Source organism: Diadema setosum, chromosome 19 (genome assembly GCF_964275005.1).
Source record: "Diadema setosum chromosome 19, eeDiaSeto1, whole genome shotgun sequence".
Taxonomy (NCBI): domain Eukaryota; kingdom Metazoa; phylum Echinodermata; class Echinoidea; order Diadematoida; family Diadematidae; genus Diadema; species Diadema setosum.
In genome coordinates this window covers 18,890,829-18,916,735 of record NC_092703.1, presented here as the reverse complement: position 1 = coordinate 18,916,735, position 25,907 = coordinate 18,890,829, and the positions used below count along the sequence as shown (strand labels likewise).

General features: G+C 36.9%; 1 protein-coding gene across 1 annotated transcript; it reads right to left on the bottom strand.

The window, feature by feature from the left end:
* Positions 1-4,557: 4,557 nt before the first annotated feature.
* LOC140243080 (charged multivesicular body protein 1B1-like) lies at positions 4,558-17,173 on the bottom strand. The gene is made up of 5 exons (XM_072322816.1): positions 17,035-17,173; positions 12,201-12,298; positions 11,333-11,548; positions 10,764-10,915; positions 4,558-9,809 (listed from the first exon to the last, which is right to left on the bottom strand). The coding sequence occupies exons 1-5, from the start codon at positions 17,051-17,053 to the stop codon at positions 9,695-9,697; spliced, it is 600 nt and encodes a 199-aa protein (XP_072178917.1). The 5' UTR covers positions 17,054-17,173; the 3' UTR covers positions 4,558-9,694.
* Between the last annotated feature and the right edge of the window lie 8,734 nt (positions 17,174-25,907).

Sequence of the window (25,907 nt, the reverse complement as noted above, 5' to 3'; positions counted from 1 at the left end):
TTCCATAGCGGTCACATGCATCAAATTTCAAGCTAAATACTCGAAGACTAAGGGAATAAGCTGGATTTACAATATTTTTGTATGCTTTTTAGTGAAAAAATGCTGTTACCATGCAATGCATCGTTCAACGATGATAGATTGAGTTTGCATATCTATGTGCCATAGTTGTCATATGTGCCAAATTTCAAGCTAAGTGCTCAAAGACTTGAGGGAATAAGCTAAATCCACAGTATTTTTGTATGATTTTTATTCAAAATATGCTGTTACCATGGCAACAAATTGTTAAACAATGATTAAAGATTCAGTTTGCACATCAACATACCATGGTGGTCACATGTGCCAAATTTCAAGCTAAATGCTCAAAGACTGAGGGAATAAGCTAAATCCACAATATTTTTGTATACTTTTTAGTGAAAAAATGTTGTTACCATGGCAACACATTGTAAACAACAATGGAAGAATAAATTTGCGCATGTATGCATAGTACTACAGTGGTCACATGTGCCAAATTTCAAGCCAATGCTCAAAGACTCAGGGAGTTAGCTAAACCCACAGTATTTCTGTATGAGTTTTCATTCAAAATATGCTGTTACCATGGCAACGCATTGTTTAACAATGACACTAATCTGGCACATTGATTTCTGAAGAATCATACTTTGTAAGTTTACACCACATCAGTCTTATCTGCTGATATAAATGGAAAGGTGATAAAATCACCTTTGTAGGAGGGTACAGTGCCTAAAACATATACATGTAGCTCTGATTTACAGAGCTAAATGCTCAAAGACTGAGGGAGCTTAATCCACAGTATTTTTGTATGATTTTCATTCAATATGTGCTGTTACCATGGCAATGCATTGTTCAATGACAGAAGATTAAGTTTCAACGTAGCATGGCGTCACATGTGCCAAATTTCAAGCTAACTGCGCAAAGAATGTGGGAATTAGTTAAATCCACAATATTTTTGTATGCTTTTTAGTGAAAAAAAATGCTGTTACCATGGCAACACACTGTTCAACATCAACAGAAGATGAGTTCTGCACATCTACATACAGTAGTGGTCACATGTGCCAAATTCAAGTCAAATACTCGAACACTCGGGGAGTTAGGTCAATCCACATATTTTTGTATGATTGGTATAAAAAACTGCTGTTGCCATGGCAACAGATTTATTTACACACACACATAAAAGGTGTCTTGCACAACTACACATTACATTGATCGTATATCTCAAATTTCAACTGAATGGCTATAAAACTGAGAGAGTAGTTTGATCCACAACATTTGATAGGATTTTGTAAAAATTTGCCATTACCATGGCAATGCATCATGCAATACTAGCAAAATAGATATCTTCCACATCTTACTTTGATAGCGGCCACACATGCCAAATTTGGGGTTAATTGCTCAAAAGATGACAGAATAGTTCAATCCACAAGTTTTTATGAAAATTTGTTGTTGCCATGGCAATGCATTATTTGATACTGACGAAAAAGGTGTCTTGCACATAGACACATGCCAAATTCGGGGTCAACTGCTCAAAAAATGAGACTAGTTCGATCCACATTTGGTAGGATTTTTTTTTAAATTGCCATTGCCATGGCAACACATTATGTGATACTAGCAAAAAAGGTATCTTGCACATTTTCCTTTGATAATGGTCACACATGCCAAATTTGGGGTTAATTGCTCAAAATACAGTGCACTCCCGTTACAACGAAATGCTCGGGATCGGCAGTTCTCTTTCGTTATAACGAAAATTCGTTATAACTGAACAAAGACAATATATATAACGAAAACAAGGAAACCACGCATAGAATACATCATATTCTGTTTGTTGAGTACTCATCATACACTAGAAAGAAATGTGAAATGGGATGGCACCTTTGTAATTTCGTTTTAATAATACATTTAAAAGAGAGCTTAAGGTTGTTTATATTGTCACCCATGTATAGAAAATGATGGTTTAGGATTCTGTTACAGTTCGCTATTCCAAAGGTTCGTTTATTGCTAAAGTTCGTTACTCCGAAAGCTCCTCATTCCGAAGTTTCGCCATTCCCGGGATTCCGAAAGTTTGTTCATTTGAAGCTTCACTCTTCCGAAGATTCGTTGTGAATTCCAGAAGTTCATAATTTAGATGTAAATATATTATTCATTGTTCCGAAGGTATTTTAATCAAAAAATGAAATAAGGTTCTTTATTCCGAAGGTTTGTTAATTAAAAAAAAAAAAAAAAAAAAAAAAAAAAAGAGAGAGAGAAATGTTAGTTATTTCGAAGGTTCACTTTATCTTAAGACGATTATAAGGTTTACAATTCCTAAGTTTTGTTAGTGGACTCACCTTTTTCACTTTTGGATTAACGAAACGTGTTTTTAATGTTCCGATTAAAGAATGTTTGGAATTCCTATAATTTTCGGACTAACGAACCGTCGTAGTAAGAACCATATTTCTTTGTCGGATTAACAAACCTTTGAAATAACGCCAAAATGTTCGTAATAACGAACCCTATTTCATTTCCGAACTAACGGACATTTAGGTGTATCAGAATTGTAATAAAGAACCTTTGGAACACTAAAACGAACCTTATCTAATTTCAGATTATTGTATTACAATTAATGCAAGTTCCCCTCGGAAACGCTGCGTGACACACGGAGGGAACACACAGTAATGTGAAGCGTTCGCCAATGCAGTGATACTGAATGCTTGTTCCGCTACATATTTTCGGAAACGATCCGCATTTCGTTATAACGGAGCCAATTTCTTTTTTTTTCTTTGTCAGTGGCACTCGGAAAAGACTTCGTTATAACGAAAATTTCGCTATAACCGTGTTCGTTATAAGTGAATTGTGTACCATAGACTTTAATGGCAATAATTTTGGACGAAATTTCGTTATAACCGTGTTCGTTGTAACGGGAGTGCACTGTATGAGAGAGTTGTTCAATCCACAATGAAAATCTACCATTGCCATGGCAGCGCATTATTTGATACTGACGAAAAAGGTGTCTTGCACATCTACCTTTGATAGCGGTCACACATACCAAATTTGGGGTCAATTGCTCAAAAAATGAGAGAGTAGTTCGATCCACAAGATTTTTTGAAACGGACCGACCACCCAGCCACCCGCCATCCAAGTGATTCCTATATACCCCATACACACTGTGTGTTTATTGCCCAATTTTCCTCAAACTTCACTGCTGCATTCTACTATATTGCTGTATTCATCAATTTTTGTCATGATGCACCGAAATTGTCCTCGTTATAACCGGAATCTCGTTATAACCAAACTCGTTATAACCGATTCGTTCTGCCATAGGTTTACACGCAAAGGAAAACGGGACCGACGCGATCACCTCGTTATAAGCGGTTCCTCGTTATAACCGAACTCGTTATAACGGGGTTTCACTGTATATCTATTTGGATATAATTTCCCTTTAAGCCACATTTCAGAGGAAATGTTGGAAGCTTGTAAGGATCTTGGTACAATGTATGATATTGTATGGAATAAATCCTTCCGGTTTCTCTTTAAATTTTCTTGTCATTAATGTCTCGGGACAGAAAAAGCAATATTAGTATCTCATCGAAAATTAACATTTAGCCATCTTCCATGCATTTGTGCATAGTTTTGTTCACCAGTTTAGCACTTGAATATTAAATCCTTCACTTCTGCATACAGTAGCATTTCACAAATTACTATAATTTTGTCACTTATTTTAGTTTGTGTGCCCTCTTCCCCCTCACACTAAATAATTCCTGTAGAAAACATTAAAAGGGACAGTGAACTGCTTTTTCCTAGCTTTGTTGTGATTAGGAATGATGCATACAGAAGTGCTCTGTCTTGTCTGAGAAATTGATTGACACCTGCCACAGAGGCACATGACCTCTCCATGGAACAGAGCATGGGTATAAAGGAGAGATTTTGCTTTCTTCTATCACACCTCCTTGGTCAGGCATGTACATGGTGAGACTTAGACCCCGTTTACAGTGAGTGAAAGGGCCGGGCTCAGCCACGAATTTGGCCAAGCTCTGGAGGTAGTCTCGGCCGCAGCTCGCTCGTGGCTCAGCCGCGGCTTGGCCCGGCCTTTTCTCACTGTAAACGCAAACTGGGCCAAATGCGGTACCAAATTGTGACCAGTGAGCTACCAGTAATAATCATTTGTTTACAAGCAGTGCACCACTACGACAAAATATTGAAAGGTTTGATTCAAAGCCCGGGCCGAGCCCTCCACTGTAAACAGACAGAATTGTGCGGCCGAGTACCCCAATTGAGGCTGGGATCAGCCTGGGCTCGGCTTGGGCTCGACCCGGGCTCGGCCCAGCCCTGCACTGTAAACGGGGTCATAGGAAAAAGTGACAGTTTGTTAAATGCAATGTGTGATGCATATGAAGAGTGACCAACATGTGTGGGAAATGGCTTGTGTAGTATAACACGGTGTAAAGATGACTTTCTCTTTCTGTACCAATTCTTCAACATCAAACACAACAGAACTTTCATATCACAAATTTCTTGTTACTAATACAGCACCACAAAAACAAACACAAAATACACTGGGATTCCATATACATTTCAATCAAAAGATGAAATATTGTATATACAGACTATATTGTATCTTACTCTTAAAAAATGTGCATGCTAAGCATTGAACAATTTTAAATATTTTCACGACAGGATGTGACGAAACAACCAAACCTCCGTAGCCTCTTACACATACAGAACATTGTACTATCATCAACAGACATCTACGACACCACATCAGAAGGGTGCAAATCATAGCGGTACTTTCAGTGTACGAATGCTAATGGAATAAAAATCTGTGCTGCATCTGTAATCATTAACAGAGAGCAGTACAAATCTTTTCTTCTTTCTAAAACATTTCATGCAGTTGATCTTTTACCACTCATTTGAAGATGATAAATTAGTATGACTGAGTGAAACAATATCTTCACCAACATTTTAATTGATTGCATTCTCTGGTTTAAAACCCTCTACAAGTCAATGTAAGATAACTCTAGTTTATACATTAAATGACAAATGTAATGTCTAGCTTTCAGTAGTCAACAAGCATGGCGGTTGGATTATGAAGAGACTTTGATGCGCAGGTCATATGTTATAGCCATATCATATTCATATCACAAAGTCAATGATTCTTCATTCAACTCCTACGCCACTGTCATGAGTTGTAGCAATGCCTGAGAATCATTAATTCTTCATCTTGGATTATGGATGAAAAAGTATTTCTTTGCAAGCTGGCCTGGCAAAATTACTTTCTTTCATCAAGATACCACTATAGACATCTAAAATCAAAATGTTATCTGTTGTTCGCATGACATGATGACATATGGAATAATCATATTAAAACACTAGTAGATAATTTTAAATCTAAACTAAAATTTCAGTATTGGTTCTTCACATTCTCAGCTTGCTGCTTTGTACTCCTTATGTGAATGTGAGTCTAACTGGTTAAGGGATTTTTTTTTTTCATTTGTTCCGAATGATGACTCACACTGCTGAAAAAATGTTTATGAAGTTGTTTCTTTCTTTCTTTTTCTTTCTTTCTTTTAATCTGTCTTTCTTTGTTTCCTCCTTCTTTTTTTTTTTTAGTTTACATTTACATTTTAGCTTACCCAACAGCAAAAACTAGTAGTCTGACTCCTGTAAGTTTTGGTTTCTTTTACTCTGGAGGAAATTCAGAGAAAACTATCCCAAAATATATGATCCACAACAAAAACTCAAATGAATGTTACACTTTGTGTTATACTACAAAACAGGATGAAGTACAGAATACAAGTGTTGGTCCTGCATTCACGCTACTTGTACTAGACAACTAAGAATGGTATAACTTTGTTTGTCAGAAGAGATATTCCCAAATCTGGTAAAATGAAAGAAAGTAATGTATTCAAACTGTGTGCTAAATTTCAGGAATAATCTGCTAAATCCTTCATAGTGAGTGACTAGAAAGTTTGATCTCTGACACACTGTGTGGAACAGGCAACTGCTCCTAGTTGCACACAAAGGGGAACTCCAGCTGATTTTCGGACTTAGGTAACAACTATAGAACTATGGAACAACTATAAATTGGTTACACTGGGTACAGCGTTTCAGAATTTAAAGTGATTGTGATAATAAGAATGTTTTCAAAATATACAAATCACAATGACGAGGATGATGACATAGCAGTTTCACCATACGAATGCATGAGTGGGGGCTTACAGAAGCAGAACAAAACAAGAAAGCATGTATAAAATCTACACAGGTGACATTGTTAAAGTGGTAGTGTAATGGAATTGCATTGTTACATTTCTGAAATATGTGAGCCTCCTACTCATGCATTCTTATGGTGAAGCTGCTACCTTGTTCAGTGCAATTTGTTTTAAATTTTCAGAGCACTGGTTTCTCTGCTCAAAGACCACAACAAATTCCACAAATCTAAACATAGAGCTGTCAATTTATGTACTACATGTGAAATAATGAAAATTGCCTGGACTTCCTCTTTAATTGATCATGGTACATGTATGGTACATTGCCAAAGGTGTCTGACAAAGTGCGTGAGAGAAGGATGAGATTAGCGGGACACTGTGCGCGACACCCTGAGCTATCTGCCAATTCCCTCATACTCTGGGAGCCCAAACAGGGAAATGCAAAAAGAGGAAGAAGTAGGGCCGCTTTCATCAATGCACTGAAGAGGGACACAGGCCTTGATAGTATTAATGAACTATGGACAGTCATGTCATAAGGACAGGTTTGGAGGTGCAACTTTGTTTATGGAACCCGAGTTGGCAAAGGCTGAAGCTAATACATGCCCTCGAATTAGTAGTAGTAATAGTACAGTGTAGTAGTAATTGATCATATACACATTTCTCTCCCTTTCCTAATCAACAGCTTTAGTAAAAGTCTAAATTCTGCCTGATGTTTCACTGTATTTCACCTGTCCAGACTAGGCAAGTCTTGCATCATATTAAGTTTTAAGAAGAAAAAATATATACTGTATAGATAGATAGATGATTCATTATTACCAATATGCTGGGCGTTTGTTTAGCCAAGTCACTAACTGTAATTTTAGCTAGACTGTTTCAAATGTTTTCTAACCGTAATTTCACAGTACTCTTGAGAAGCCTCTAAATCATGCAACTGATATGAACAGACCAACACTGAAAGTGCAGCCTACCAACTATTTGAGCTCAGTTTGCAGACAGAAGTCTACAGTCTTTACACATAAAAGCCTTTGCTGTCATTAAGGCACATATTTAGGTCTATAAGCTCATACTTTTGAGATATTAAGACAAAGTACCCCAGCAAATTTCTAATGACATGGGAATGTATTTGCCAGAACGTTTGTGAAGAAAATTTAAGTTTTTGCTCTTGATGTTTGAAAACACAAATCAGAATATCATATTACTAGTAAACAATTATGCAATTTGATGGCCAAACACAAATGTTTGTCTACATTTCATAAAACATTTGTACAAAAATAAGAATAAAGCATGAGAAATACATATAAAGCATATATGAATGAGATGATTTGGTCAACCTCAAAACTTTCCATGTGATACTTTGAATTCTACGCAAATTGCATATCAGGTGGGTGTTTCATCAAGTTAGTCAGCGCTGACAAGTTGTCAGTCTCTGACAATTTCGGCAAAATCCTTGGTTTTGATTGGCTGAGATGCTCTGGTCACTGACTGTTACCATGGTAATTGTCAGAGACTGATAACTTGTCAGCGCTGACTAACTTGATGAAACACCTCCCTGGACTACTGATGTCATCGCAGTGGAAATCACCAAACATATCCCTAGAGTAACAACAAAGGGATATCAATGATAGTAAATGAAAAATATGAGGCCACAACTTCAATGATTTTGTGTTAAATGTACATTAATGGTATGGACTTTATACTTCGTGTCCTGAAGTAATTAACATTTTATTATGCAAAATAACATGTCACAAAAATAAATACAAAAACATGAATATGTGTAACTCAAAAAGAGTTAGAAACTCTTCCATCTACTGAAATTACTTGTACTGGGCAATTCAGTTTTCACTCTTGGAGGATTTCATTACATGCCTTTCTACTCAATGCCATCACTTAACTGTTCTGGTTTCTGACTTTGCTTTAATGACCTAGTATGACCTCGTCATTCACATCTACTAGATTCTCTTTTTTGTAATACATGGTATGATACAAACATACATACATTTTTTACTAATACCACATGCTGTTCTCTCCTTTAAACACAGCAATGAGAAATTGTAGCAAGAGAACCAAATGACAGCAGGGATATCTTTTGGTGCCAACTTGTTGCATTGCTATGTTTCTACTTGTTACTCAGCACTCAATACTGGCAATATTTGTTGCCAGCTGACCACTGTCTTTGCAACAAAGGGAAGGCATGGTATGCCTTGGATAGGAGCTGTGGCTTTGCCTTGAATATCAAACTACATCATGTTGTGCTGTTATATCAAAGTCAGCATCCAGTACAAAATGATATACAGCTTAATATGGCTTAAAGGCCGTCACTTTCTGGAGATGTGTGATTGCACATTGTATTTCAAGAGAAATTATACATTATGCCCACATTGGTTTAAAGAAAAAGAATAAATATAACTACCACTTTAAGTTTCACAAATTTCCAACAAACAGTGATTTTGCTTGCAACCACACATGCAGATTGAATGAAGTGATAATGTAATTTCCTCACAACTGGCTTGTGTCCATAACAACAAAGAGATCATAAAAATCATGTTTTGGGTTGATGATTAATCACATAGAACCCCGTCCAACCCCACCATATAGGTCATCATTGCTAGATTTTTTTTTTTAATTTCACACCAAGAAGAAAATTTATAGAAGATACATGCATTTATCAATGGGAGACTTGAGATTCCACGACACCACTACCTCGTCTAATTTTTTGCATATATGTTTCTATCAATATCAATGTTTTATTCTGCAGGATTTTGCTCTATGAGAGTCAACATGAACATGCAGTGGACCTGAACTTTGAGAAGATTCATGTTTATTCAGGCTGACAGTTATCATGTACAATGTTTCAAGTTGACAAGCATACAAAAATAACTCACTTCATCTGAAAATTATGAAATATTTGCTGGCTAGTGTTGAAATACTAGCCAGCAGATTGATTTTTTGTTGTTCTATGTATTATCATTTTTTATTACTATGCTGTGTCTTGTGTATATTTTAATATATTTATGGTCCTTTGTTAACAATGTCTGTAAGTCAGCCAATGGGCTGCAATGGATATTGATCAATAAAACACCTTTCAGTTCAATTCAATTCTAAGAACGAAAGTCAGCAGTCCCATGTACTGTGTTAGAACATGGTTCCCATGTATTTACTGACAAAGAGACATACAGTGCTCATCCCTAATATTTCTGCACCAATAAAAGGTTGAACATAGGATCACAAAGGATACAAAATCCTTACTTTGCATGCTCATACTACAACAACATAAACAATAACTGACACTGCTTACAAAAATAAGTTAATCATGCAGCTACTGAAACAATGTCTGGTTTCTTACTTGAGAGCAACCCATAACCTGCTACCGAAGTATTTGACATAGACAGTCCTTGCCTTATATTTGCATTTGACCAACTTGTACATAATCTTTCGATGCTTATTTGATTTACATGGTAATTTCTGATGAAGCATATCTGAAAGTGTCCCACAGTCCATGTCTACATCTTCCTCAGCTCTGCTAATCTCTGGGTCAGTTCATCCTGCTCTGATGCAGCTGTTGATTGACCAATAGATGCTGTCTGGCTGGCTGGTAGCTCCATGTTTAGCTCCAGACTGTGGGAGGTACGGGAGAGGGAAAGGGGAGAGAAAGAGGGGAAAAGAGAATGAGAGAGAGAGAGAGAGGAGAGGAGAGGAGAGGAGAGGATATCAAAATCTTACCTCATGGTCAACAGGGTAAGGTCACACAATCACAACAGATAAACTACTGTACATGATTGTAAATGTATAAAAGCAGCTGTTGTAAGCTTGTATACAGTAAAGATACCATCTGTTTTCTAATGACATGAGGTCATCTCATCAGTAATTGTCCTTCTTTAAAATCAGAGGGTGTTTCTCAATAAGTTCACAGTCTCTTATAATGACAATCTACATGTAGGTATGTTGAAATCATCACCAGTTTCAATTCACACTTCTCATGCTATATACAAGGCAAATAACTCTGTTTTGTGGTACTTGTTTAATAGCTACCTCAAAAGATCTCATTACAGTTTGATTGGAGAATTAATGTTAATAGGAGGTGATTGACTCGCATTCATCACTGGTAATTGCAAAATATCTGAACATTTGTGTTTATTACATAATTCATCATTCAAAATAACACAATAAACAATCCTGATAAAGTATTGGTACACTGAATAGAAATAAGAAAGAAATGGAGGTATGGGATGAATGTGTTATTTGTCATGAAATAACATACTGTATATCATAACTTTCTAAAATGTTAGTCTCTGAGTGCATTTCTCCACTAGATCTATATGGCATCCTCGTAAATTCATGTTTTGGGGCTTTTAATAGAGTAAATAGTAAGGACTTTTGATATTTTTCTGACACTGCTCTAACCTATAATAAATATACGAAGTACATTAGCATTTAAGAGCTCAGATCTCTCTACCAATCTTTCTCGACAAACCTTTTCTCCATAACTCAAATGAAGATCTCAAGCCAACACAAACACTACTTGCATCATTAACATCAATACTTTATTGAGAGGTCCAGACTTTTACTTACCCTGCTTCATCAGCTACTTCCATCATGAGATTATCCACATCATTTTGAGGTGTGTTTAGGGTGGTGGTGGCTGTCATGGTTCCCTCCATGTATTGAGTCTGAACATCCAAGTCCTCAAACTGCCTCTCAAACTTGTCCATGATTTGTGTTATCTGATGCAAAAGTTGGTAATGTGAGAATAGAATGTTTTTCGCACAATCAACATCTCATATTTCAGCTTATGAGTTCATTACAACTTCCCTGGACTTAATGATTCTTCCTTACAATGCATACAGTAAGTCAATTCAGCCCCCCCCCCCCCTTTCACACCCTGATTTTTTTTTACTCCTTCTTTCCCTTCTGATACATCAGATGTCTTTGTCACTCAAGCAATTCTACTATTGGATTACCCGAGTGCAGGAGTGGTACGATGAGCAGTATGCAGCAACCTGGAAGCTGAGAGAATATTTTTTTAACCTCCTTTCCTTACATTTTTTTTTTCCTTGACACATTAAGAAGAAAAAAAAAAGATATGGCATGAGGCAACTTTGGGCAGATTCCTGTCAGTAGTTAGAAACTGAAAACCTTACCTTCTCTAGGTTCATAGACTTCATTGCACTGTCCAGTGATTTGACCACACCCGCCATCGATGATGTCACTTTCTTCATGGCAACAGCTGACTGGACTCGGGAAGCCACAGCATCCACCCTGGCACTCATCCGAAGGAAGTTTAATGCTTGGTTCTTCTGTCGAATTGAATTTTCTGCATGTATTCTGGCGCCTTCAACATTACCCTTCTGAATGGCCTGAAAATCAATCCAATGAAAACAGGGTGAAAGCTAAAAACTTGGCAGTCACAGAAAGAAATGTACTAGTCTTCTGTTTTCCTAAAAGGAATTTGTAATTGCTGATAATTTCTCATCCTGGTTCCTCTTTCCTGGATAGTTTTCAATGTGCTCAAGCACCTTCATTACATCTGATGTGTTGGAGTTTGTACAACCTGACTTTTCTGCTTTGTCGTCCTTGTCTCCATCAGTGCAGGTTGGTGAGATATGCTTCCATATTTCGCATGTAATGCTAGTCAGAGAACTGGTCCATAGATGTTGGGGAAGGAATCTGCCTCCCTTCTTGGAAATGGCAGATATCTGCCTCCTTGTGGAGGCATAATACCCATATTGACCACTCACCAGAATAACTGTGATTACTACTTGTAGGGGAGTTTGTGTATTCAGTCCAAACATTGTCACAAACCAGTGAGTGAGATATTTAATCTGGTTCTGTGGCAAAGTTCACTGAAAGGTTCAGTAGGAATCCTGTAACACTTTAAAAAGGAAACAAGAGCTTCTGTTAAGTCTGTTTTCAACTGAGCTTGACTGATATCAACTGAGCTTGACTTTTCAACTGATCTTGACTGATATCACTTCTAGAAGCATCAGCTGCAAAGAGTCCCTTTCTCACCTTCTTCAACTTAGCCTTTTCAGCCTTTTCTTCCTTTTCACATTTCTTGGACTGTCGATCCATCTGTTTGGCTGCAAACTTGAGGTTAAAAAGGTGCTCTGTACAAAGGCATGTCAAGGAAATTCATGATTGGTTTCAATGAATAGAGCAAGTCATTTCTCTAACCATTGCTGGTCAAAAGAAATTAGATGACACCTGTGATACATGTACCACCACAACAGCAAATGACTGTTTATTACATAAATGTACATGTACAGTCAAAGGTACAACTTTACTCAAATCATGGTAGAATTGTTTCTTTTAATCCTCAAATAACATATCCTGACAAGTACAGTTGAACAGTATAATATCATCATGTTTTTCAGTCATAGCACCGATGTAATTGCAAATTGAAAATATGATCCATCTTCATAAAACAATGTACTTACGTGTCTAGCCAGTTGTGCCATAGAAATGATCCAATACAGACCTGCAGTGTGATCTTGACACAGCAAGCCTACGGCATTTAAACCAACTGTTCATGGGAACTACACTGCAGTTGTGCAATGCACAGAACCTACAAGATATTGTCTTGCCTCAGAAGTATGAACGAGTACACATAGTACGTGTTGCTTGAAGGTTTACACATAGTACATGTAGAAGTTTGGTACAGTCAATAAGAGTACAAAAAGTACTTTCAGTTCAGTGTCATCACTGCACCCACATTAAACATCAAACAGTGGAAGCTGGGTTTGTTTGTTTCTTTGTTTTTGTTCATCTGTTTCTTAAAATAATATCAAGCAAGTAAAGTTCTGTTCCCTATGGGAACAGAGAACAGAGCGAATGGTACGTCGTCTTTCACTGACCGCAATTTTGAATAATCGGGAGTTCATGCTGCATATAATCTTCGTTTTTGGTAAGTTGTGAATTGTGTATGTCAATATCGATACCACAGACATGAAGTCTAATTAATGAAGATTGTCTTTAATGAGTTTGAGGTGACAAAAATAATGTCAAGTACCAAAACTCTACATGGCATGTTCGCTTTGTTTTTTGCTTTGTTGTTGTGCACCATCCTGGTCGCAGTCCTGTCACGTTTTTACAGTGACTGGGCAGTGTATAGTTACAAGTGAATTAACAGTCACCAGTCTTTACAAGTCATTCCTCCTCTCCTGAAATCTCACACTCACAAGCCTTTGCCAGCATCTTTTTAAATGATACACAATCCTGCTGGTACATCATGTTCAGGAACTATTATAGAATGAGTAACGAGAATCCTTTGATCTCACTGGTTGAGAGCTTTGTGTTGATTTTGTACTGGCCGCACACCGAGTCACAGTGGTAAACATGTTATCGCGCACTTGGAGCAAGAGTACGCGCACTTGTAACAAAGGTTCAAGCACTAAGCAAGCGTTCGCGCACTCAGTACGAGATGCCTATTGGCTAAAAAATCATGCATCCAGTAAATACTGGATGCATGATTTTCAGGCTCTCGTCTATGGCAAGCCAAAAGGAAATTGGTATCCATCCAGTAAATTTCTCATCGGGTAACATGATAGAAAAATTGAGTTTTGGCAAGAAAATTACCCATTCTATAACACAGATGACACACATGTCTTTTCGTGTGTTACAGCAAATTGTAGTCGAAATATAGTGTGCATGCAGTAATTATGGAATTTAGCCTAAACCCACTCAGCCTCGCCTCGTGGGTTAAGCATTCCAACCATACAAGTAACGTATGTGTTCTTGCTCTCCTATAAAAAGGAAAGAACTATCTGTCTCTGTAATGTACAGTGTAGGTACTACAATGGAGTAGGCTACATAAGCTAATAACAGTTGATAAGAATTGTGGGAAAGACTTCCATATGTACCCCTGCTCAGTGTTTGATATGTACCCCCTGCTCAAATTGCGTGATCAATATGTACCCCCCAACTGAAATTGCGTGAAAACAGCTCTAGGTTGACATTCTAAAAGAGGGCGATAATTTTGATGGGGGTTGAGTAAAAAATGGAGCATGGTCATTTTTTGGGGGGTATATTCTAAAAGAAAAAAAAACAGCGCGAAAAAAAAAAAATGATTTTCTCGGTTTCCTTCATTTTCTCTCTTCCCTCTCCTCTATCTTCTCTCTCCTTCTATCTCTCTCCTCCAATTTCTCTTGTCTTTCTCATCTTGGATGATCTGCGGCATCAGATGCTGACTTGTACCTGCAAAGACAAACATGACAAAGATATAAACGAAACATTTCGAAGAAATTGAAAATACCGGTCTGTGACTCGAACCCACTATCACGAGTATACGAGCCCAATATGCTCACAATCGTGCTGCACAGCAAGTTGCGAGTTGACGGTAATTCCTAATTATATAACTATACTACAGTCGTTCACAATCGCACTGCACAGCAAGTTGCGAGTTGACGGTAATTCCTGATATATATATATATATATATATATATATATATATATATATATAATTATATAACTATACTACAGTCGTTCGTAGAGGGCACAGTTCAATCGTGTCACATTAATTCTAGTATTTAGCATAATAGGCACAGTCTCAACAGATGAAGCTTCAGCCCAGCACAGAGCGACCTCGGGCGTCTTCTATTTTTGGCTACATGTTAAATACGCGAGTGTTATTCAGACAATAAATTGGGCTTATATGCGCAAAACTCATTAAACCTGAAAGTGACTAAGGTACTATGTCACAGGAATTCACATCACCCTAACACACCAACCCTAACACTAACCCTAGGACACCGGATTCCGCATCACCCTAGGACACCGGGTGCACGTCACCCAATGACATTGGGATAATGAGGGCCACCATAAAGCCATCTCAATGGAATTCATTTGTAATACAAAATCCGGCTTTTGCAGGACGCTCGTCTACTTCTTGGGAAAGTACAGTTCAGTGTGATCTACGTTCAATTTACTTGTATGCTGTTTTTATCATGAAAACAGCTAAAGAGCATGGTAAAGTGCAGGGAGTGAATTTTTATCGTTTATCCCCGAAAAGACAAGGATTCCGCTCTAAAGTACGCCCAAGAACTTGGACTAATTGCAAGCAGCGTCAAGTGTCCCACCTGCAAGTGTGAGCTTAATAACTTCTACAAGGTAGGTCATCTGGGGAATGAAAATAAGAGTATTAAGACTTTCAATGGCTTTATTGTTAAAAACAATGTCGGCTATTACACATTCTGTTCCTCAACTTGTCATGAAAGACAATTAATTTGTTGCTTGTCTTGTTCTTTTTCACACTTTCAGGTTCAGCGTCGAGGAAGAAAGAAATCTGAATCTTGTTTCCGGTGTAACAAGAGGCAGTGTAAGCAGAAGAAAAATCGGGTGCCAATCAGGAAAGGTACTTGGTTTAACCAGACCAATGTCAGTCTGCGCCGCAGTCTTCTTCTTGTTTATTGTTTCATTCACAAATTGCCGTATCTCGTCTGGAGATTCTACTGCAGACAGTGAGCACGGTGAAGCAGATGTAGACACTCCTTCAACTTCTTCTTCTTCAATTCCTTCTGACTCCTTCTACATCAAGTTCATCTTCCTTTCCGTCAACTTCTTCAAGTAGCTCCAGATCTAAAGCATCTAAAAGAGTTGTGACAACAAGCACAGTGACTACTACAATTACCGCAGAGAGGTGTGTCAGTGGGCCGTGCTCAACATGCTTCAGTGCAACTCCCCCATTGGAGGACCGGGCAAAGTGGTTGAAATTGACGAATCAAAATTTGGAAAGCAAAAGTACAACGGGGGAGATCAGCTGACGGGCAGTGGGTATTCGGGGGGATTTGTAGGGACACCAAAGAACTCTTCCTTGTTGCATTACCAGACAACAAGAGGGATCGAGCAACACTAGAGCCTCTAATCCTCAAGTACATCAAACCAGGAACTAATGTACCATAATCGGTGACTGCTGGAAAGCATATGATCAGCTCGGAACCCAGGGATTTCAACATCTAACCATTCATTGCACTTCGTAGATCATGTTTCAAAAGAACACACAAATAACATAGGACTTTGGTGGCAAATCAAACGTCAACTCTCCGAAACACACACCCGTGAGGATAAGCTGGGGCTTCACCTCATCGAGTGTATGTGCAGGCAGTACCACAGAGGAGAGGATCTGTTCATCACCTTTCTCGCCGATGCAGCTGAACTGTACCCTCCCAAGAAGTAAAGGACCATACCTGGTAAGTTAATAAAATTGTATTTCTCTCAACAAATCTAGGTATAAATACATACAACTACAAAATGTACGGCAAGTGTTCAGATTTTTTTATTTTTTTATTTTTAGTGGGGGGTACATATGGAAGTCTAGCCGAATTGTGAATGGTTTAAAGACAGACCAATAAATGGGAGATGTTTTAGTTGTAAAGGTGAAGAACACGAAAACTGCCCTTAACGGGGAAGCACTTTAAATTTTACTTTGACGTTTAGCGTTAGTGGCTTTAATAGTAATACTAGTTCTACACTAGGCCCTACAGACAGTATGTATGCATGGTAAATTTACATGTATGCAATTACTATGCATCTAACGTTAGATCGTATGTAACCCCGTCGCGGGGCGCTGTAACACAGTAACAGCTTACGGTACGTATTTGTCCGTATGGGGTCGCTGCTGCGGTTAGATCGTATGTAGTTGTCGCAGTACTTGTACGTGCAAAACATTCTGTATTTATAAGTTGCTTATGCATGGTATGTCTAACGTTACATCGTACATGTATTGGATGTATGAATATGATGTTAAGCTTGCGACATCTACTTAATTTCTACTGTTACATCGGACATGTAAAATTACACATGTAAAAAGTCGTTAGACTTTAACGTTACGGTAAAAAAAAAAGGATACTTTCTAGGCTGCTCGTCATCGTGATTTTGTAGAACGTAGTACAGGCTCTTGCTCAGAAGATCGAACCAACGATTTGGGCCACCAACAATTACGATGAGGTGAAAGCAGGAGAAATCACGGTTCACGGAAAACAGCCAAAGAGAATGTAAGTTAGGCCTACTTCAGTGCAGTAACGATAACGTTTACGGTTCTCTCGCCCTGATGGGATCCGATGCCAATGGCTATTGCGCTATGTGCTATGTACAGCTGAACGGATCATAATAACGCATAGTACGTGTACATGTACTATCACAACGAATTCGGCACTATCACCCGCAGGTGACTACTGTTTACCTGCTGCCTTGTAGTTCAGTCGTTTTGTGAATTTATCTGTACAAATATCCTCTTTGAATTTTATTAGCGTCTGTAATATAATGTATATACATCATAGGCATTTATTTTTTATTTTTATTCTATTATTGTAATTAAAAATTCCGACTTTTTAAGATGATTGAATCTTTTATTTTACCAATATACTATACGTACCTAAAAAGAGACTAATGTGAACCGTCTTCACAATATTGGCTAACTTCCCGAAATAGGCACTGACATCAGTTACTAGTATGTACAGTTATGTGCAAGTTGTACACTATAGGGGAAACTGGGGAGAAGTGGGACAAAAAATCGCAATGTGATTTGATGAATTTTCTCGTATAACTTTTCTGATATTCAGAATGGTGCACTCATGTCTCGCATCCCAAAAACTACTTATGCTAGGCCACATGATGGGTTGTTACATCCTGTACTTCATAGTCCTACAAGTCATTGACTCATATTTGTGTTATTGATTTTAAAAAAAAATCTTAATGGGGTGCACCCCCTGAGAGAAGTGGGACATTGGTTGGGGTAAAGTGGGACAAACAGTAAATATACAATATTACAAGCATATCACATTCTTTATACTATGTGTGTGTGTGTGTGTGTGTGTTATTTTCACATGAAGAGTTTCATCGCAAACGTGATACATTATGGTCCATCACAGAAAATTACAGTTTGAATTTAAAGAAAATAATATAATAAGAAAATCCGTGATTTTTTTTATCATAACAATGAATAAAGGGAGAAGTGGGACAGTGATTTCACAGTTTTCCCCAGCACCCTACCAAAATAAGAATGATAATACAGTGTAGTAATAATAATAACAATTATCAAAATGGCGGCTGACATCACAATAACAGTTGGGTACATTTTTGCAAAATCTTTTAATGCAAATAATTGGAACTCATAAGGCCTACATACAATTGTCCTCAACATTATTCATACCCTTGTTAATTGTTATTTTTCATGGTTGTAATTAAATGAATGCATTTTGTCAAGTTTGATCATGAGTTATATTTGACCAACAAGTGACAGAATAGAAACAATACATACTTTCAGATATTCTTCATTTCAGGGATCTACTACTCATGAATTTTCAAGAAGTGCCATGTTCAAAATTATTCATGTGTACCCTTGGCTTACTGAGTCCAATGCCTTTCTTCAGTAATCAATAGCACTGTTATTGTTCTTTATGGCTGCTTTCAGACGATTCTTGTACGCGTCCAGAAGCTTCCTGTCTTCTGTGGGGTGTTGGCTCATTCTTCTGTGGCAAAAGCCTCAAGGTGGGTCAGGTTTGTCAGGTTTCTAGCCATCACCACAGAACTCTGTGGCCATCACTCTGGTCTTCAAGTCTCGCCCCCGGTCTTGCTACATGTTCTTGATCAGATTCCGTCAGGACTTTGCCTTGGCCATTCCAGGACATTGACACCATTGTTCACAAACCATTTCTTCACGTCTTTACCTTCATAAAAACTACTCTATTATCCGATGTAATCATGCACTCTCTTTCCATCACTTGTCTTCACATCCTTCTTCCCTCTTTTACTTTCTCCCTCTCTATCTCTCTTACACCTCCTCACCCTATCTGTTGACATTATCTACTTTGTCAAAACTTCTGTCGATTTAGAATGATGTGCGTTTGCATTCTTCGCAGCTGAATACTAGAATTCAGAGCGTTATGTAACAGCAACGGTGTGAAGCTCTATGTTTTGTATAAGTGTATAATTCTAAGATCAGCTGTTGCCTGTGATCTTGGTCAGGGCACTCGGCTCCGGTCATGCTACCGATTTTATTCGGTCTTGTTTAATGTCATTACGGATTCCAACAGCTCTCTTTACGACCAATTATTTTCAGAATGTTGAGCTGTCACGGATATAAATTAATGTTTTCACTATTCATCTTTAAACATTGCTCTGGTCTCCCTCAGGGTATTCTCATCATTGATTTGTCATCCTTGTTTGTGAGCCAAGCCCTAAGTATTTATCGTCCCCTCGTTTCTTTGTTGGTTGCTGTTATTGTTTGTTTGTTTGTTTGTTTGTTTGTTTGTTTGTTTGTTTGTTTGTTTTCGTTAAAAGTACGCTCATTTATGATTACGTCTATGTAATGCATATATACGTTAGGCATCATATGGTAATTTCTGTGAAATTCTACACAAATTTATAACATATTATGAGGGATCTCGTGAGCTAATCTTGTTTATCAGCATGTACCCTGTTAAGTCCGACATTGTTTGGATTTTCTGCATGTTGTTGTTATCATTTCGGAAGCCCACTGAGTCATTCGATGTATCCTTGTCTGCTTCTTCTTCTGATTAAGTCTGCCTCCTTCAATAGATTGAAGATTCTTGCAGACTGGTGCTATTTACATTATAATACAATTTATTTACAGATGATGCAAGCACATAGAAAATTTGACGAAAAAACTAGCCACTTGATCAACCGTTAGACGGTTTCGAAATGATCCCACAGATGGCGCTGAAACAATTTCTGACGACAGGGAATTCCAGTTCCTTACAGTTCTTGGGAAGAACGAATGGCGATGCGAATAAGGTACATTATGTACCTGATAGGAGTGGTTGCGAGGCTCTCGTTAACTGAGTAGCCCGTTGTGTGTGTTCCATGTTTGTCTTCTTCAATGTTACTGAGTTTTCTCGTCCACCTTCTCTTTTCAATTTTCCGTTCTACTCCGCAGCGTTACTCTGCTTGTTCTGATTCTGACGCCATTCATGTTCCTCAATTACTCTTGTATTCTGCCACATTTCGTTGGCTGGTCATTTTATCTTATGTATTGATTCATGCTAGTTATAGTTTTATAAGCAAAGCTGATTCTCATAGGTACACATACGCCCCGTATTTCCCATGGCTGATTACATGAATGCGCCGTTTCATTCCGTTTCAAACGATCACTTATATAGACATATGTCAGAATCTGATACATTGAATGGGACAGATAGTGCACGAATTACCCCTTACGATAGTCTTGTTGTTGATAATTTGAATTCATCCACAAATGAATTGCCCCACGATTTCAGTTCTGACTTAACTCAGAATGTTTTGTGTAATTATATCACTGTGAACCATTGGTAAAGACATGTATAATAATTTTTCTAAAGATACCTTTTCTTTGTTGCATCTGAATATAAGGAGCATAAACAAACATTTTGATGAGTTTAAATTTTTGCTGGAATCTGATACAAATCAGCCATTTTCAGTCATGGGATTATGTGAAACCTGGTTAACTTCTAATTCTGGAAATTCTTTTGCAATCGATGGGCATAACATATTTGTCAATAATAGGCCAGATAATAGGAGTGGTGGAGGTGTCGCGTTGTATGTATCATGTACTTTTGAATGTACTGTTCTTGATGATATTTCTAGAATGGATAGTTGTGTTGAATCTCTTTTTCTTGAAATTTGTATCCCAGGTAATAGAAATATTGTGGTAGGCATACTGTACAGACCACCCAATTCAAGCATCAAAGATTTTTTTTTTTTTATCTATCTTTCAGATTTGACACAATCCCCGGTTTTTCAAAATAAGGACTGCTTTTTACTTGGTGACTTTAATATTGATCTGTTTAAATGATAATATCTCAAGTGAGTTTCTTCAAACATTTTTGTCTTCTTCCTTTCTTCCACTCATTTCAAAACCTACACGTGTTACAGGTCACTCTGCTACCCTTATTGACAACTTCTTTTGCAATGTTTTACCCCTCCCAGATTCTTTAATAATTCTGTCAGATGTGACTGATCATTTTCCAATTATGACTCATTTTCCTCTTAAGACACCAGCTGATATTGTCAAACCTTCTGTATTTCCCTCATTTAGTCGCAGAGTGTCGCATGAAAAGCTAGCTAGTCTGGACGCGGCCTTGGATAATACTGACTGGTCGAGAGTTTTAGAAAGTGATGATATTAATTTGTCTTTTGACAATTTTACGGAAATTTTTAATCACCACTTGGATGAAATAATTCCAAAACAAAGGAATAAATCAGATTATAAAAAGACATCCAGGTTACCGTGGATCTCAAAATCAATTTTCCGTTCTATTAACAGGAAAATCGATTGTATTATAAATACAAAATGGAAAGAAATGAATTATCTAAGAATAAATATACATCTTATGAAAATACTTTAACAATGATTTTACGATCTGAAAAGAAAAAATATTACTCTAAGTTATTTTTGAGATATAAGCTTTATATAAAAAGTACTTGGAAGGTTTTAAAACAGGCCATGAATGTTTAAGTAAGAATTCAGATATTGACAACATAAAGATGAATGATGAAATAACTCATGATTCTGTTCATATTGCAAATGCTTTTAATTCTTATTTTTCAAAAATAGGTGAAACGTATGCTCAAAATATTCCTGGTACTCAGAACCATTTCACTGAATTCTTAGGTCAGCTCAATCCCAAATCCATTTTTTTTTCTTACTGAGACTGATAATTGATAATGTTATTTTAAAAGGTGTTATATCTTCGATCGCTATTCCTCTTGCTCATAATATTATATTTATTTGTCAATATCCCAGGGCGTGTTCCCTGAAAACATGAAATTGGCAAAAGTAATTCCAATATTTAAAAAAAGGCGATAAACTTGATACCAGTAATTATCGTCCAATTTCATTATTATCTTCTTTGTCTAAATCCTGGAAAAACTTATTTATAAGAGAATGATTTTTCAGAATTTGAATTTTCTGAAACAACATAACATTTTTACAAATTCTCAGTTTGGTTTTCGTGAGAAGCACAGTACCAGTCATGCTCTCTTATAAGTTTTGTTGAAAGAGTGGCTCATGCAATAATTGATGACCACTCTCATTTGATTAGCATTTTTTGGACTTCTCCAAGGCCTTCGATACAATTAATCATGATATTTTGCTTTACAAGTTATCACATTATAGAATACGCGGGAAGGCCTTGGAGTGGTTCAAGAGTTATTTATTTAACAGAAGACAGTTTGTCACAATTAAAAATGATAACTTATTGATCAGAGAAGTTAAATGTGGGGTTCCTCAGGGAAGTCTGTTAGGGCCATTGTTATTCATTATTTATATCAATGATTTTTGTCGAGTATCTGAAGCTCTTTCTTTTATTCATTTTGCTGATGATACTAATGTATTTCTAGTTCACAGTACGGTGATGTTGATGTCCTTGTCCAAGAAGTTAAGCGAATTGAAGAAAGTAACAAATTGGGTTAGAGCTAATAAGCTTTCGTTGAATGTTCAGAAAACGAAATTATGCTTTTTAGTAGTATACTGTTATTGGTACTTTAAGTACTGACATAGTTTTGGATGACACTCCTTTAGAAACAGTTTCACATTTTAAATTTCTTGGTGTTATTGTAGATGAGAAACTTCTTGGAAATTGCATATTGATTATATTTTGTAATATGATTTCACGTAATATAGGCGTTATTAATAGACTAAAATTGTGTTTACCTAAAAATCATTACTTATGTTATACTCCTCATTGATATTGCTTTACCTTAATTATGGAGTTTTAGTCTGGGGCAACACGCACCAAAATTTGTTGGATAGAGTGTTCCTTTTGCAAAAGAGATCTCTTCGTGTCATTTGTTATTCTCCAATACGTTATCATACAGATGCACTGTTTGCCTCTGATAAGTTGTTAAAATTTAGAGATTTGTTATCACTTAATTTAGGACAATTTATGTATATGTATAACAATAACTCTCTTCCTGATGTTTTCCATTCCATGTCCCTAAAAAACCAGTCATTCCATGAATATCCAACTCGACGCTCTAATGAATATCATTTACCTCTTTTTCGTACGATTTTAGCCAAGAACACATTTGTCTATACTGGCCCAAGTTATTGGAATTCCATGCATCTCGATATTAAAATGCCCCCTCTATATATTCATTCAAAAGGAAATTGAAAGTTTTTTTTTTATTGCAATCTTATGATTCTACTGAACAGAATTAACCAGCTGTTATAACTCCTTTTCTAGGAACCTACGTTTTCACGTATTGATTGCTAAGTATACTTTAGCTCCTGTATATATTATACTCATATAATGCTACGATATTTCTCCGATTATATGTTTATTACCCTGTTCTTTCTCCCGTCACTTTTTTTCCCACTCTCTCGACATACTTCTTACGAGATCGCTGTCTCTGTAGAACGTTTTTGTCTGTTTTGTTCTTTTCTATTATGTTAGCTTTGCCTCATTTTGTCTCGTCTCATAGTCAACTCTCCGTTTTGTACTGTTACTCCTATACTCCAGTCTCGTTTCATGTTTATTTGTATGTATATCTGCCTGTTTTTGTTGATCTCTCTTTCGAGTGGACTTCCAGACTTTTACTTTGCTCTCAACTGATGTTTTTCCTCTGAGGGGCCCACATTCTACAAGCTTTATCTTTTTAGTGGGTCCCTCAATTTTTCGAATTTTGCATACTGTTTAGTTACTTCTAATCACTTGAGTTTTATGATAGTGTATTGTATTAGGTGGTACAATCATTGTACATTATTTTCATGTTACATAGTTTACGCACCTTATTTTCTGTTACCAAAAAAAAGTGATGTTTATATGTTTTTGTCGAAAAATGAAATAAAACATTGAATTGAAATTGAATTGAATATTTGTGTCAACCAGATTTTCTGTATATAGCCTGACGAAGTTTCAAATGATCAAAAATTACCTTTCTTTTACTATTTCTAATTTAAATTTCTTCCACCGTTTCATATCCCCTTCCAAATAAAATATCTTCCACTCGATACCACTCTCAAACCATTCTTTGGAGATTTCTTATTGAAAACAATATTTTGGCTGTGCCATGAAACATTCTTTTCCACAAGGAGCTTCTTCTCTAATAACCCTTTGTCTATCAAGGAGCAAGCGCGGATCATTTCTATGTAAAACGGAGGCATATTTTCATTGAAAATGGACAGAACATTATACACTTGGAAATCACTATTCAGTAATAAATCTAAATCCCCAAAACGGTTAAACCACTAATGAGCAAGATTTTTTATATGGCTGTCGTGTCATCAACCATCCTCACTATCCACCGTAACCTGAAACTTAACACCAGCTTTTCCACATCCACTATCGGTGATTTTAATCATTTTTTATTACATCACGTCTTCTTAGTTTTTCCAACCGTCTCTGCCACAAAAAAAAAACAACAACATTATATTTAACTTTTTCATAATCATCACAGGAACTTAATCAAACATAAGCAAAATGCATTATTTCACTAACAGCCAAAGAAAGTCAAATTTCTCTTCCTCCACTTATCTAAGAGGCGTTGGATTTTCCCAGTTTACTTTACATGTGATCTTCTCACAACAAAACCCAAGATATCGCATAATGCCTTCTGTCCATGTGAATTCTACTTCTGTCAGATTCCATTCATTTTCTCTCCTGTCAACCCATAACAAAGCATTTTTTTTCCTTTACTCATTTTTATTCCCGCCACTTTTGCGTACACATCTAATTCTGTTAAGATAACTTTTAGGGATATAAAATCTCCAACAAAAAAAGTCTCATTATCTGCATACTGTAGTAACTTCAACTCAAACTGACGGTAACAATCCTTGAAACAACGCTTTTTATATCATCATTTTGACGCAACTTATTCACAAAAAAAAAAAAAAAACTCAACCGCTAGAAAGAACAAAAGGACCGATAACGGGCATCCTTGACGCATCCCTCTCTGTATTTCAAATTGTTCTGTTAATTAATCATTTACAATTACAGAAGTCACGGTTTGTTTATACATTACTGCTGCCTATAATGCCTAAACTCTGCTTCAAAATTTAACTTTTCTAAACTTTTTTAAATGAACAATCTATCAATAACATCAAAGACCTCATAGAAAAGTCAAGCATCATAATTGCACCTTCTTCCGCTTTCTCAGACATATTATAGTCTATAAAATCTTGTAAAATTCTAACATTAAAACCCCCTAATCGTCCCTTTATATACCCAACTTGTGTTTCCATGATGATAATTTGATAACATTTTTTTTTTCCAATCTTACGGACAAAACTGTTGTCACAATCGAGGAGAGTAACTGGTCGCCAGTTTTTCAATTCATCACGGTTTCCCTTTTTAAAGATCAAAGTGATGAGCCCTCTCCGTTGAGAATCCGACAACTGACCTCTCTCATATGATTCATTATTCAAAAAGCGTTCATAATATGTCATTCCAGAAAACTTGATAAAACTCAACAGGCAAGCCGTCCATTCCGGGTGGTTTGTTTCTTTTCATAGAAAAAACAACCTACTTGGTTCTTTTAAAGTCATTGATACTTCGCATTGCTTTTAGCTCTACTTAATTTAACCCTTTTATCTGTTACGATGGCTTGTGCCAAAAGGGTGGGTTGGATGGTGGCGCGTCGCGTTAATGGGAACACCACCCTTCGTCCAAAGCCCCCCCCCCCCCCCCCCCCGGTTTTGCCGAAAGGGTGCGTTGGTACTTTTTCTCATGTAATATTGAAAGACGAGTTTTGAATTTATATTTAACCTAGAAACAACCATTTCAA